Source organism: Pieris rapae, chromosome 18 (assembly GCF_905147795.1).
Source record: "Pieris rapae chromosome 18, ilPieRapa1.1, whole genome shotgun sequence".
Lineage (NCBI taxonomy): Eukaryota > Metazoa > Arthropoda > Insecta > Lepidoptera > Pieridae > Pieris > Pieris rapae.
In genome coordinates, this window is record NC_059526.1 from 2,237,872 (window position 1) to 2,255,140 (window position 17,269).

Consider the following 17,269-nt stretch of genomic DNA (forward strand, 5'->3'; position numbering starts at 1 on the left):
CATGTTGGGTGACGTCAGCGCTCGGCCGAGTGGGTTGCCTAATTACTGTGTCAAATATTCAAAAGGATATTTTCGACCCGCCTGTGATACACCGATTTGCTACTTGCCGAATATTTTGCGCGTTTGGTTTGAGGTTAATGCGTCATTTGTAAGATTGTGTGTTTAAAGTTCACTAATGTGTGGTTCTCAAACATAAGAATGGATGACGGTCTACGTTAGTCTCGAATGTGCAGCAAGAGATTTTGCAACAGTTTTTGTCGCGCATCACCATTGGAAACAAAAAAATAAATACTGTTTGGGGAAAAATGATGTGAGTAAATTTTACAATGCGTGTGCCGACCGTTGCAAATATATCTATATAAAGAAAGACGCCCTGAAGTTATAGTTATAGTCAACATTTTAGTTTTTTGTGATATTTAAATAAACTTTATTTAACTTTATAATGCATTATAATAAATATTTCAATGTTCTAAGTAACTTTTTTCTATTGTTACTGTCGCTTATTCTACAAGGGTAAAATAACATTTTTGAATGATTTTTATTTTGTTACACCAAAGAAGTATAACTTATAACATGTGTAAATAAGTACACACACGTTTTCTAATTATAATATGTATGTAGATACATTGTCGAATTTAAATATTCGCAAGGAATGACAATGTTAATTTTCCACCATAAACACAGGCGATTCAACCTGAAGGATGACGTAACATATTCAATTTTCCCTGTGAGTCACGTAGTTAAGGGCTGGCAGTTATGAGCTGGCTTTTTTTACATCTACCCTCATATAGTAACGAAAAAAACTAATATGAATATTAGTGCAATATGAATATTTTAACCATTAAAAGAAGTTGTTTCTCGTTTGATGAAACATACTTTTTATACATATATGTTCATTACATACATATCAAGTTTAGATAAGCCTTTACGCCATGATATACTATTAACAAAATATACAAATAGCAATATCTATATACTATATATTATTATAAAACTAGCTATATTTTTTCAAAATTTGAAAGAGTAAATTTTGTGTTAATTTTTTTATTTATTTTATTTTTGTGTATAGTTATCTCTATCTAATCCCCAAATCTTCTTATGAATTGGTTAACTTCTTGAAGGACCCTAAGTAGAATTGGGAATTATATTAGTTATCCGAGTTTGGAAATATGAAATATATGGGATAGCCACATGGAACCGCCACATAGTGGTAGTTATAATAGTATATACAAAATTCGGCCCATATTACACGACGGACGTCGAGGTTATGCCGACCGATGATGAATCTCAGCTCTCTCCATAGTATATGCGGTAGAAAAAGTTCATAAGTGTTTAATAAAAAAACCAGACACAATTACAAAACTATCATTAAAAAAAAGCTTAAAACGTAATATATTGGAGGCAGCCCTAACGATGCGGTGGCGCCGTCGCGTGATAATTAAAGGCTGTATTGATAACCAACGGTTTTCATTTGAATGCTAAATGAACGAGGTATCGACTGTTTTGTCTTAATCATTTCATTTTTTGAATGCGTTTATATGTCTCTGTTTTATTAGGTAATATTTTAAATTACCTAACTGGAATTTATTTTTATGGTTCAATTACCTACATCATGAGCACACCCCACATACACACCATCAAGTAAGTTTTACACCATCACACAACACAAGCAAATTAGGCTTAGTTAAATTAATTAAATCACAATTAGTTAAATGTATTAAATACTTTTTGTTTGTTTGTTCCCTTTTGTAAATCTTTTTGTAGTAAAAATGATCATGTATTCCATCTTTGGCTATATTTTCAGTGTATTTGTTAGTAATTACATATTATAATTTATGTTAGCTGTAGGATTACGAAATAAATAAATTAGTTTTTCTCCTAAATTGGTAACAGGATCGTAGATTTATCTAAACATGTTATTTATTCACAGTTGTGTCTCAAGAATAGAGATATGTTAGTCCATAATAGTTTTGATTTTATTTCTGCACCACTGAATAAGCAAATAAGAATTTCGTGTGCCGGTCGCCAGGTGTGATCAGCCATCTGCCTACTTGTTTGCCTGCACGTGTTCACGTCAAGTATAAATCTATTGCCCAAGGTGGATTTAACATTCATGTTATTGTAAATAATCTTCACGTGTATAAAGACAATGCAGAAATATTAAATAGTGTCCTTTTGTTCAGCACATCTGGCGTAGAAGATCAGATTTTTTACGATTCCATTTCTTATTGCATCAAAATTAACGAATTAAAGAAATAAATTTCAATTCGAAACTTGAAGGAAAATGCTCTTTAATTACGATTAAGTATTGGCTATAAGCCGGAATTCTGGTTTTAATCCTGCGAACAAAAATCGTTTTAAACGATTCATCAAATCGCAATAGCCGAATCCAATTAAATTTAAGCCCTAACGAAAGGAAGAAAAATATGAATTTTAAATTTTATATACCTATGGGTCTTAGAAAGAACATAGTAAAGGCAAACAGTAAACTAACCGTTATTTTATTAACTTCTCGCCAACGGTAGTCCCGCAAGAGCCTTTGAGTGTGAACTCCTAAATATTTTCCTATCTCGGAGCACCTCAAGTGAAGAACCAATTATGCAGCCTAATGAGGGCTGTATTAACATAATATCCTCTGATATGCAGATTTCGTCACGACTTTGTCTTTTTAAAACCGTACTAAAGTTTCCTTTAGCAAAGGCTTGATAATAAAATATGACGAGAATCTAAATTTTAAGGTGTCATAAAATGTTGTTCTTATATTTTTTAACTTCAAAGAAAGAGGTATATGGAATTTGATATGCGAGAATTTTTGTTTTATATACCGGGAGACAGACGGGCAGGAGGCTCATTTGATGTTAGGTGGTGGCCCATGGACAACTCACATTGCCAGAAGGTTCAAGTGCAAGTGCCTTACCTATTTTGGATTTATTATTTTAATATGAACTATTTAAGCTTTTAAGCGTATGCTAGATTTATTTTCTTTATACGTTTGTCGACAAATTCCAAGTCCATTAAATTCTTGATTTATATCAGGTATATTTCAACAGAGAATAGTTCAAGTACCTACAATTACTGGATACCTATAGATGTAATATGACAGATAACAGATAAATTATTATTTGTTATTGTTTATGATTTCAATGTGCGCCGGTCTAATTAGTACATAGCTCATATGTAGTATTTTTTCTATTGTGACCGATTCTATGTGTCAAAATTTTAATATAAAAGATGTTAATCTTTTGTGTTGTGTGTTTTAATATATGTATTGGTATAAATTAATCAATTCAAAAGAAAGAAACAAATAAAAGTCAATATAATTATTTAAATTGTTAATATAATGTTTTTATTTTAAAAACGCGCGCAACCTTTGAGGTCAGATTCCTATATCTGTTTAGTGGTAATTTTTTATAATAGACAATTAGATTGTTAGCCTTTCAATGCCTGACACACACCGTTGACTATTTTGGGCGTAAAATTGTTGATGCCTTTACCGAACTAATGAGTGTTAAATGCGCATATAAACATAGTGTAAATTGCAACAGGGTTCGCACGACTTTTTATAAGTGAGTTACTGCTTGTGACGAACTTTTATTACATACGAGTTTATTCCCGATTTTAGTATTTGAAAAATATCTCTGTTACGTAGTGTTTTCATGATATAAATCAAATTCAGTAGAGCGAAAGCGTGAAGCATACAAAGAAACTTACTTATGGTAATGTGAACTCGGATGTATTAAGGATATATTTCTCCATTCAAGAAGAGGGTAGAATGTTTCTAGTTCGACTATTTAGCTACTTACTGTGGTCTCCCTATTCTTCCATCAAAGGTTAAATTAACTCCGACCCCATACGTAACATGAAATAGACCGTATAATCTGCTAAGCTGGTAAATCGATAGGTTTTAGGCACCCTGTTTCCAGTCTGCCGAACAGGTTACAAAATAGACGGTCAATGACCCTTGCTTAGATTGCTTATCACTACTTATTCGGGAATTCACAATGGAACTAAAGGTCCATCGACTTTAATATCAAACAATTATGACACACTGAGTTTGCAGTAAGATCACCATAAGATATATTTTCTGTATACACTTTTGTATATAGTATTTCATGTATATATGTATATTGTAGTAAATCAGTGTAGGACTAGCGGCTTCGGAAAGGTCGTAGCTTCGACTCCACAAATTACCTTTGATTATGTGAGCGTTTAGCATTCTCTCGAACGGTGAAGGAAGATATTGTGAGGAAACTGGCTTGCATTCCCAATTGCACATCCAAAAAGTTGACGGCGTCAGGCACAGGAGGCCGATGACCTATTTGGCTATTATATTGACAAATGATTATAAAAAGGTACAGCAATCTGAGGCCTAAAAAATATAGACAAAGGTTAAGCTATTGCTTTTTTTATTATAAGTAAAGGGTGGGAGAAATATGTAATGTATATAAAAATCCAACTACAGTTTCATATAGCCTTACACAGAGTCATTATTAATTATTATTAATTAAAGGAACTGTAGCTATTTAGTATTTAAATTAAGAACCAAGCTAGAAAGTTTTTAAATTTAGTAGTAAATCTGTTCTTATAAATGTAATAAAAAATAAAAAAATAACAATCTCTTTATTATGGAACATAAAATAGACAGGTATCACTTATTCCACGTCTTTAAATTTGAACCTGTCGGCATCCCTACTCATCGGCAAAGAAGACAGAGGGTGTAGGCCGAGAGAAAACGCCGGCGTAAAAAACTCTCGGTACTCCTTTAAAAAATTCTTCTAAAATATAATTTAATTTACTGAATTAAATGGGAGCTTCAGTGGTTCTCTAGATATCCCCTAGCATCCATCAGAAGAATGCGTCTTGGCTAAATCTCACCGATATCCAAATTGAGCATTCTGATTAACGAGCCGGGTCTGGATATATGTACATAGTTTCTTCCTTCAAAAATTGCAATAAATATTCATTTGTTTTTTTTTATTTTATGAATCGATATTTTTTTTTCTTCTTTTTTTTAGGTTTGGTCGCATTAAATTATTGTGTTAATTTTTTCTTATGTACCAATGTATTAGTTTGCCGATCGTTAGAAACACAGGATTTTTTAAATGAATAAGTAAGATTCTTATAGGATAATTAAAATACATTGAATAGTAGATTCTGATATCTGAACAAGTTATATATAACTATAATGGTAACAATATTTATTGATTTTAATAAGGCATACTAACGAAACACAACATACAAAAAATCACAATACAAAAATGACAAGCGTGCACAACATTTAAAGGTAAACATTGCAATGATAAAAGAGAAAATAAATAATACAATAAAAATAAATGATAATAAACTATATTAAGAAATACAAATGTTAGCAATCTTAACTCTTATTAACACTTCATATTTAGACACCTATTTTTAAATCATATTCTAGTGGCCTAGTGGCGCTAAGGGTCGAAAAATATGAAAATCGATTGAGTATAAACGACGGTAAACAAACGATAAAACGACTATTTAAACGATAGCGCCTTGATAGCGTTGTAGGTGTAAACCTAATTTCATCACCTAACGTGTTGAAACGTAACGATTTCATAGATAATGTGTACGTCCTGCGCAGGCGTCGCAGACGCCGTAAATCACGTTATGCGGCGTGAGTGAAACCTCGCTACGCATTAGGAATGTTAGTAAAAGTGTCGACTGACCATGAGTTGTGCTCCATGTGGGACGATCCTTGACGAAAACAAACAAATTAGGCGCTAAAATGTCTCAACACTGGTAATTAGGTTTTTTACTTATAGAATATGGCACATTAACTTTGTCGGCCCTTGTTCATTCCAAGGTTTAAAATCAGTAGAATTTTCCAAATTACGTCTGCAAAAACCAACATAGGACTTGAGGCACCTCTCTAATATAATAAACACTACTTAACCAGTGCTTGGAATATTCGGTAGTGGGCTGATTAATATAGGATTGTTTAGTGTTTATCTGATATGTATAAGTTATTTATTTTGGTATAATCTGATATTATTATGTATAAATATACATATATAATATTATGTACATATACCATTAGCAACAAACCTAACTGATAAATCATAGTTCATGTTATAAAACATAGTACTCAATTATAATATGCATAATGTTGGTCAAAGATCTCCACGAAAATTTAATATAAATGAATGTATTACCATATTCTATGTTCTACCACCCACAACTATGTGTGTTTTTCGTTTATAGCATTTTTATTAACCATTGACCGGCTATAATTTATAGCTAATTAAACAGTAATTGGTATTAAAGGAATTCAGGAATTTATGCAATTTTGTGTTTGTGTTAGAGGTGTTTTTATATACAAAAAACACAACCATAACAATGATAACATTTAAAGTTTTTTTGTATAGATTTGTTTTCAAAAATTATTTACTAGTAGTAGTAATATTGAAGTGTTCAGCTAAGAACGCTACCATCTCTCAATTAATTATAACGAAGGAAACAATCATGGTTTTGTAAAGTTAGATAGTGGACGGCTCTTGCGACACAAGACTAGACAATAGACACCCTTCTCATGATGGACGGTCAACTTCTTTAATGGAGAAGCACCAGCACAAAAGTAGAAATATTAGGGAGTGATGCAGGGTATTTTTGTTACGTGATTCGTAAAATATTAATCTACAAGATAGAATACAACTATTATTAAATTTTCTAAAAAATCGTATTAATATGAATGAGACAATCACAATTAATTAATTTAATCATACCTTAATTAAAATATGCTACAGAAGTTGCTTATATATTGTATCGTTACTCGTACATTATAAAATTAACTGTAGCTGTTTATTAATGAGGAATGTATTTTTGTTAAGCATATGAATTTGAATATTATGTTATTCAGAAGATAAAGAAGTAATGTACTAGAAGTTTTCTTGTGTTTATGTATGTATGTACACACTAATCTCTGAAGTTACTAAGGAATTCAGTCTCGGTTATTCCTGGCTCGATAATAAATCTTGATGAAGCTTAGGATGTTGATCAGCGCATGGTCGTTTTATTTGATTAAATTTTACTCAAGCAACGCTTTAGTAAAATTTAAAGTGTATTTAAATAACATTTATAATTATTCAACCTTCGTAAGTCTTGATCACAGATGCCTTACACACCGTCGACTTTTTGGGTCCTTTACTTTTCAAGCGAATGTCAAATGCACACATACAAAAAAAAAGTCCATTGGTGCAAATCCCGGGATCGAACCTACGACGTGAGGGATGTGAATCCAGTAGGCCAACACTGCTCAGTTATTTACAACAAGTATAATCTATAATTTTAACTAAAAAATCGGTGTATTTTAAGTACAATTGTTACTAAAATATTATATAACCCATTAGTGGCTTAACTTTTAAATTAATAAAGTTAACACACGTTTTGGATTTGTTCATTTTGAACAACGAAAGCTTTTAAACAAAGTTCTAAGCCTGTTTTGGTTTTGTTAATACCATTCCGATTGTATTTGTAACTTTTAAATTGGTTTTCCAACATATTATATGTCTTGAATGTCTCTCTCCTTCGGCAGTTGATGGCTGAGCGTCGTGGTCAGCAAGGAAGCATCTGGAGCGGACTATGTGTTTACATCGGTTCAGCGTCTCTCCTATAACAGTGCATAGTTGATAGCGTACAGAAGTCTTCATAGGTATATGGTTGGTGAACGGTCATGTGATCTTTTGCATTCTGAACCAACCACAATCAGTTTCTCGGAGTTCTCATTGCCCCTGCGCATGTTATGCTTGAAAAAAGAATATGAGGTCGGCATGTGGTAGAGAGGCGAGTCCGGAGTTTATTGTAGTATTATTGGAGGTTTTGACTGTACAGAGTCAGGAACACAAGTTTTCATTGGCTTTATACAACTCTTGTCTCATCCTCTGTACCTACTTCTAGTTAGGCTCACATCCTTCAGCAATTGCATTAAATGACTATTACTAAAAATATTCTTAAAAACGAGAAATATCTCCCTTAAATTTTCGATTCCACATAGTTCCTATATAAGATAATTTTATCGCATTTTATACTTATTATAAAGATGTAATGTTTGTGCGTATCCACTGAAGAAATTTTTCCTTTGCCAATAGTTACGATATTTGTGAGTATAATAGGATATAAACCTGAAATAAGACTGTGGTAGAAAATACTGTCTAACGAAATTGCAAACTCTCACGCAGTATATGTTGAAGATTTTAGTATTTAATACAATATATAAAAGAAATATTACAAGTTTTGCTAACCGCTAAACTAAGAAACGGCTAGACTAACTCAACTATTATTTTTTATATTTCTGGAACTCTATTGATTTCGTATCTACTTAAGTTTTTATTCCGGAAAAGCACAAGGTCTCAAAATGTTCCATATGTTGGTATGTGGTAGCTACTTATCCTACATAATTAAAAAAATATATTAAGGCGAAAAATAGTTCGCGGGGACACAAATAAATATTGACCAGTGGCTTTAAAACACGTTGTTTTAAAAACAAATAAAACATAAGATGTCGTTTTGATTATGGGTGCGGTCGGGATCTTAAAACAATATCAACAAACGGTGTGAATGAAGTGTTGGCCTTGTTACAATGCGACTTATTCCTGTGGTATTTGATTCGATTCCCGGCTGTGCACCTTTTTGTTTATGTATGTGAAGACTTGCTTTTCATGGAACCAACATAGGATTGCAATACATTTAGATAATGGACGTTATTTAATTATTTATTTCCGTAGAATCTATCAAACATTTTTATCCTCTAAATCTCTTTCACAAGGCTGGCAAGGTTGTTTAACATGCATTAAGGAATAAACGGAACATAATTCTAGTTAAGTCAACGGTAAAATTACAATATAAAAGAAATAAAACAGATTACGTCTTCGTGGAAATTTATTCACGGACATAGAATTTTAAATGGTCGGTCTTGTTCGGGTTTCTCGTAAAAGTGTATACGGTTAATTTAATTTGGCAAGTGTGAGTGAACAGTGTTGATTACAACGTACAACTCTCATCCCGTTGGTTCGATCTTCGGCTGTGCACCAATGGATGTCTAAGTATGCATTAACACTCGCTCTTACGGGGATAAGATCGTGAGGAAATCGAGATGCCTTAGACCCAAATCTAATCGGCGAGGAGGTGATCACGCAAGCACGGAATAGATACAAACATCTGTGGCCCAGACTTAAATGTTGTAGCGCCATTTGTATGAATGCAAAGTGCATAAGTACTTAACAGATAATAAAGAATTTATTACGATATTTAGACAAAAGAAAAATGTTTCAACTGTGTCACACTATTGGCCGTCCAGTTAATTGCTCTTGAGAAAGTGCACCTCTTTTTGAGTGTTGATATATCAACGTTTTGCTATATCCGAATATTTCAAATCTTTCTTTTGTATTCTGTCTACAATGGGATGAAAAGAGATATATTATTGTTAACAGGTGTTACATACTACATAAAGAGTTTTTCTTCAATGTTATTTTGTAAGGATGTCTAGACCGCAATTATATACAATTATTATTTACTAGCTGACCCGGCGAACTTTGTTCCGCCTTAATGGCAATAAATAAGCAGTTTGGGTTTTTTTATTGGAAAAAATACAAAAAAATTAAATACCTACATTAATCATTCATTATTATTTCTGTATTTTAGTACATAGGTTGTTCTTCACTTAAGTACCTTGTGATACACGACATTTTTTGTTTTATTATCAGGCGCAAAAACAAACAACGCTGATGGTCTTCCGACCCGTGAACATGCCACGTATAATTGACCATGGGAAAAACATGAATGTTCTAGATTTAAACCACAAACTTTTAAGGATTGGCCTTGTGATTTGTTGATGGTCATGGCAAATGCAAGACGTATCGGATTTTAAATTCAAACGGCATATCGGTTGGGATCATCGGGATCCTCGGAATAAGAACTTCCTCACCTGTGAATTTTCCTATCATTATCGTAGCGTAAATTACATTGTTCTTCAATTTTCTAACCACCAAACGCATACCATTATGTAGTTCAGGTCATCTACATCTTTATTCTTTTTCTTCTTTTTTATCAGTAAGCAATGTAACTCTCATGTTTGTTGTAAGCTGCAGTTTCGTCACATAGCGCCATAGATTTGACGATTTGAGGCAAGCGTTTATTTCGTCGACAGCCGTAGATCTTGGAATTACTGGCAGTATTTGGCGGAAATCGCCAGACAGTAAAATCATTGCTCCTCCAAAACATCTCGATTCATTGCGTAAATCTTTTAATGTTCGGTTAAGTGCTTCCAATGCACGTTTATGCGCCATTGTGCATTCGTCCCAGATGATGATTTTCGATGCCGCTAAAACTTTGGCCATTGCTGAGTGTTTTGCAATATTACACGTTGGTTCTCCAATAGTTTGAAGATTTAACGGTAATTTTAATTCTGAATGAGCCGTACGGCATCCTTCTAACAATGTGGCTGCTATTTCAGAAGAAGCAACTGCAACCGCTATGTTGGATCTCGCCCGAACAGTTGCTAAAACTAATGACATGAGGAATGTCTTGCCAGTTCCACCAAGGGCATCTAGGAAATATAAACCACCATTTTCATCATCGTTTGCCTTCATTAAAGTATCATAAACTTCCTTTTGTTGGTATTTCAACAGGGGTACATTCGTTTGAACTACTAAATCTAATTCCTGGTGATCATATTCACGTTCCCGTTCCAATACTCGATTAAATGCGTCATTCGACAACAACAACAAATAGAAACATTCATCATTCTTTGGATGAACTGTATACATACGACAATACCGAGTTTTATAGTTCTCTTCACTGTTTATACGAATGGGCAATAGCACTATCATTATAATTAAATTGTAAATTGTAAAAATAATTAAACGTATTTATTTAATAGAAATATTTTGAATATTGATTTCTTACAAATATCAAATTGTCATATATACGTCATTACATAGCTGTCATTATACGTCAATTACATAGCTATCATTTGCGTTTTATTATTCCAAGTCTGATTCTTATTTGTTATACCACTTTTTATAGTGACTGACGTTTCATGTCAAGTCCCACGGGAACGCTGTCGAACGGGATAAAAAGTATCCTATGTCCGTCTCCTGGCTCTAAGCTACCTCCATACCAATTTTCACTCAAATCTGTTCTTTCGTTCTTGAGTTATAAGTGGTGTAACTAACACGACTTTCTTTTATATATATAGATTGCTATTGAATGGTATTGCAATATAAGCAAAGTTCTATAAATCTTCATTAGTATTACGAAACAGTATCGCATTACATCACAGCTTCCCCACAATTCGGCGAAACTATTAAATAGTAGAACACTCGTTTGTCTGTTTGTTCAGAATGTTTACTTTCGCCCGGGAGCGATTAATGGGATAGCTGACGACTTTACCATTATGGCGTCAATCGCCGTATAATTGTTACAAAGTGGAATCTCTGGTTTATAGATACGCCTTTGCGTAGTTTAAAGTAAGTTACAGGTTTTATTTAAACTTCGTTATATATAAAAATATTAGAGATGCAACGTGCAATTTTATTGCTAACAAGCGATCTATTTCCGGTAACCATAGAAAGGTAAAAAACTTTAAAAAAGAATTTCTAAGCGTGAAGTGCAAAGGAAGCCAAGGCAGACTTTTCAAATAATTTTTTTTTACTAATTCAATCAAATATTTTATTCTAGTACTATTTTACATGAAAGCTTTTTCTCATATTTATCTTAGTAGAGTAACCAAAAATAAAAATAAATCTACAATTTATGTACCTACTATAATATAGGAGATTCTTATTTTAATTGAGAAAAATTAAATTTAATGGGTTGTAGTTTAAATCCCTCTTTTATCTTTTCTTTGAATAAAGTTTGGTGATACATATTTGATGATGTTACTTATACGATATCTTTTAATTTTACTTGAAATAAATTGATTATGGGTTTTTATATATATACTGCAAGTCAAAAACAGCTGACCCAGTGAAACGTCAATTATGACGAATCAGCTGAGTGTCAAAACACTGTCGTAACCTTATTTCTTATGACTCGTAAACGATTGTGTTGTGCAACAAAGATAGATATATCTTTCACACTATTTTGTGACATGACGTGACATCTAGCGTGGATTTCGGATTTTCACGAGCGTGCGCTTACGCAACTAACCTCGGTAGTTTTATGACTAGTATATAGATGGCGCTATTGTAAAAAAGGAAGTTTTCTCATATTCACTTGTCTTAAATTACTACAAAACCAAGATATAATGGACGTTATCTTAATATATATATTTCTTGTGTGCGTGTGTAGGTGACTGAACTCTTCCTAAACGACTGGACCGATTTAGACGAAATTTTTTGTGTGTGTTCAAGGGGATCTGGGAATGGTTTAGATTCACAATTTTGTCCGCTGGACAATGTTTTTTTAATTAATTTTCAATTTATTAGTTGTTGTTGATTTTGGAATGTTTTACATTGGATCCGACAGACGGCGCTACCATCGCAGTGTCAAATTTTAAATAATATTCGAATTTTAATTTTAGTCTGTCCCGAAATTTAAAAAAAGTTTTGTTATCATTGTGTTATATCGTGTGTGACCATGTGCTGGATCGTTAGATATTGTCATAACATTTGAATAATAATTTTCATCAAAATGGCTTATTAAAAATTGAAATTTTGAAATTAAAGACGTGTAGACAGGACAACGTCTGTCGGATCCGCTAGTGTTATATAAATATTTTATAGTTAAAATTATCTTTGGTCTTAAAAAACATTTATTTTTATTTATTTGTTATTGCATTTAAATCACATATAACAGAGCTTAAGAAGGCACAGCGTGAAACAGATCCCTACAACTTCCTCACACTATTGCTGTCTTCCGCGATGCACCCGTGGGTGGCGCCGGGAGACCCGTTACGCCCGTGGGCTTACGTCACAATTGAGTAACCCGCAATATCTCAGCACAATACTCACAAGAGGACTCTATTGTATTGAAGTAGTTGCATTCAATCAAGTTTAATTATAATTCCAATTTCTAACTCCGCGCTATATGTATTTGTCAGCGATTAAAAAAGCCACATACATTCGTAAAACTAAACGTACCGTTTAAAACGAAGCGTTAAATCTGTTGGCTATATGAATGAACGCACGGGTTTGAAAACTATGACGCTTAATGAAAATATCGGCTCACAAAACGATTAAGACCTCCATTTAGCTCATAAAACCGTGAGTTTAATCAATTTATGTTTCCATTAACAACGCCCGAAGGAAATTAGCACCGAGATTATTACGATTTTTTTATATTTAATTTAATTAATGACTTTAGTTAATTTTTGTTTGGATTTAATAAAATGTTTTTACAAGTAATTACATCCGGCTTAGTGTGCAGTGTTGTCCATAGGGATATCTTGCAGATGCGTTGTCGTTCTATGTTGTATAAAACTGTTATTTGACTTGGTTATTTATACCTTTGTTTTGTTTATTACAGATATTTAACTGGTTTTAATAGTAGGTACATTTATTCTTAATACTACTTTATTTTAAATTATGAAATATTTGTATGTAGGCTTAAAAAGTCATTGGCTGACGTACAACAATTGCTTTTTTATTTCATTTAATATGATTCTTCAATCTATTCGAAAGCGATACAAGGATTATATAGTGGTCATACAATTTTTCAATTCACATACATTTTAATTGTATGATTTTTCTTTAGTCTGAAAATAGGCTGAATATATATATTACTAAACGTTTTTGGTATCTAAGTACCTTTATTTTGTAATTCGTTAGTTTAAAGCCAACTATCTTTTTCTCAATAAATAACTTTTAAGGGTGTTTTTTTTAATTGACTACTTATTATTTAAAATAAATTAAGCCAATGTCCCGCTTTTACCCAAAAGTCACTTAAGTCATGACATTATTATTATATCAAATTAATTTTAAATATATAAAAATAAATCAGTGGCGCTACAACCTCATTAGGTCTTGGCCTCCGATTTCTGAATCTGTTTTATGATCATTTTTAAATCTAATAGGCAAGTAGGTGATCAGCTTCCAGTGCCTGACACACGTCGTCGACTTTTTGGGTCTAAGACATGTCGGTTTCCTCACGATGTTTTCCTTCACCGTTCGCGCAAATGTTAAATAAATCAAATTAATTTTGATGCGAGATTTGATTTGAGAAATTTTTAGGCTAAAACCTGCTCAATGATAACATTATTAGACATGTTAAATTATGCACGTTCTAGGTCAAAATCGGGGCACATTGGCACACACCTTGATCACCAAGTCATAATCACAGGAACCAAGTGACAGACTTTCGTATATCAAAAAGTTAGACTTAACTCGGGGTTCCTGTTTGTCTATTGTAACCCACCACGAAGGCTTCAGCGGATAATAAGTCGAACTGGATTCTACCGCTTCCTGGTTAATGGAGTGTATAACCAAAGTAAATAAACTTTGGAAAGAGTTGAAATGTTTCAGCTGTGTTGTTTTTGTTTGTCTGCTAATTGCTGTTTGTACAAGTCCTTTCGATGAATGATACATTTAGCTTCTGAAATTTGGCGTGCTTAATATATAGTGATATTATGTAACATATTACTTTGGCCAGGTTTATTTCTTTTTCCTACATATCATTTCCTAACAAATTCAACTAAAGGTCCTTCAAGAAAAGCCTTGCTTCTTTTAGATTGGATCTCCGTTGCACAGTATTCTTTATTCTAATTCGGCAATTTATGTCAAAATATAACATGTGCATCCAAAGAAAACGATGAATTATTAATCTAGAAATACCAAATCCTAAGGCTGCAAAGGTTGGCGGCATTGTCATGATAACAGTCACTGCATCATTTAATCAAGACATTAACTCGAGAAACCAAGCCAGCGGCAAAGAAGGAATCTTTTATATTTTTAAATCATACTAATATTATAAATAGGAAGTATGTGGACCCATTTTAAGAAATCCATTACCATTGCTTCATTATTCCTGTGAAGAAAGGCAAAATAAATGTCTTTGTAAACTCAGCACAGCAGTTCAAAGTAATCTAGGTTGCCTGGAAGAAATCGTTTATTACGTGATAAAACGTGTGATTTTGACTTCGTTTCTTCTACGAAAACATCCTACAAATTCTAAATTATACCATCAAACAATTTCCACAGAAACTCACCCGTTTTCCCAAAGGACTTCAGCTTTCTACAATCCTGACATGCTTTTCACTTCATTTACATTCTACTCCCATTCGTATAATATATGCACTTGAAATTTAAAGGTTTCTTACATATAAATAACGACTTTATATATAATATATAAAAAATGGCTATCGTTTGTTTCGCTAAGAACCGAGAATTTCTGGGATATTATGATCTGTAGGTTTAAATGAAAAAAAAAAATAAGTAAAGAAAGATACTTACGACATTTGTCGTTTGACTTCCCAATAAAAGCTTAGACTTAATACTACACTTAGAAATAAATTCCCTTGACCGGGGATCAAACCTACCTCAGAGATGCGAGTAGCATGCTGGTGCCATTAGGCCTAATACTGTTACCGGGCTATCTAGCTCCTAATGAAAATTTACCTTTCCAATGACTTCACAAAAATGTTGCCAGCATATTTTCCCGGAACATCCAATAAAAAAGAATAATAACTTTTACAATAACTATGTCTGCTTCACGACGTAGTTTATGAACAAATTCTGAATCCTCGAGTATGCGATTGCCACATTCCTCATGCCAGTATTTATTGTTTCAGATGCCGACTGTGTAGCAGAAACTTCATACAACACTATTTGAAATAGTTTCGAGCGTTCTAAATTTAAAATGCGCGAGTTTGATTGGTTCGAGCGCTCGGCTTACCAGTGATAGTGATGTGTTGTGTCGGTAGTGGTTATCGATAATGGCGACGATGGATTTGACTAACGAGGTGGTGCGGTTACGCGCCGAACTCGAGAAAGTATCGACGGAGCGGGATATGCTGCTGTGTGAGGTGTCGAATTTGCGGCGAGAATTGGAACTGAGTGAACTGAAACACTTGCAAGATGACAGGTTAGTTGATACTTCATATATTATCTAATTCTTGTGTATATTATACATGTAATGTATATTATTTAACTATATTAATATTAAAATATTATTAAATTATTAAAGTGCTGGAAAACCATAAAATACGTCGTCGGTTGATGAAAAGTAACTAAAGTCAACGTTCTCAATGTAAGGATATTAACTATGGATAGAATTGACTTTCTTGACCTTAATCCGCCATGTGGAGAAGAAAGAACCAGTTAGAAGAGCAGCCTGATCGGTATTGCGCGGCTCTTTTGCATTGTGACAGCATTACAGATCAATCCAGCTTTAGGCTCTGCAATGATGCTTACTTCGCCAGGTCTGTTTTGACCACATGTCCTTTTGCCCAGTCGAGAGCTTACTTGGATATGTGACTTGGATCCCTCCGTGTGGCTTTCCCACTTCCACTTTTGGATTTTTGTTCTCTTTGCTAAAATCCTAAATTGTACTTTTATAATACATGCTAATATTTTTGTTATTTATTGTTTAATATTCAAAATATGTTTTAACAAAACCCTCATAACCGCACCGTGACAAGTGTCTACTATTTTCGAAACTGAGCACCCTTGTATGTCCCAAAAACTGGTACATATATACAGTATATAAAAACACTTCCGTTCAAACAAAGGGTGCCTTCGTCGTTTCAAAGCCTCAGACGTACTGTTTTGACTGTGGTTCAAGTTTGACATTATCTTAATGGAAGATTTTCTTTCAATTATTTGTACGACTTGTTGGCACAAACCGGTCAGGGTGAACTTTTTTAATCCAATTTCGAGTCAGTAATGTACATGCTACAACACATGTTGTACATTTATATTAAATTACTCCTATGGAAAATTTACGGAAAAAAATGTTTCTATGTTTTTTTATAAAAAAAAATTACCTACGCTCGGCACACTGTTACATCAGTAAATACACAAAATACTACCATTAATGTAACGGCACTTAAAAACTATGAAAAAAAATACAAAAAAACAAAACAAAAATTGATTTTAATGTTGTTTTTCTCTAATAAAAATAAATAATATATTTATAATATCTAAAACAAAATGTATACCTAAAAGAAAAAATAAAACACACAAACAGTAAAAACTAAAACTGAATAGACTTAAACTTATACACAGAAATCATGGTAGGAAGATGTTGTAAAATATATCAATGTTTTCATAAATGTTAGTATCTAAGAAGAGCGAGATATCCTATTCAC

The 17,269-nt window shown here is 33.0% G+C and overlaps 1 protein-coding gene across 4 annotated transcripts in view; it reads left to right on the forward strand.

Annotated features, from left to right (window-relative positions):
* LOC111004279 (IQ motif and SEC7 domain-containing protein 2) overlaps positions 1 to 17,269 on the forward strand; it is a 132,202-nt gene that overhangs the window by 40,620 nt on the left and 74,313 nt on the right. For all 4 annotated transcript variants that reach the window (XR_002600607.2, XM_022275249.2, XM_022275252.2 and 1 more), the window contains one exon: positions 15,752 to 16,044. Coding sequence is in view for 3 of the 4 variants with exons in the window: in XM_022275249.2 (XP_022130941.1) it covers positions 15,896 to 16,044 (149 nt within the window). In the remaining variant the exon portion in view is untranslated. The remainder of the gene's footprint in view (positions 1 to 15,751; positions 16,045 to 17,269) is intronic.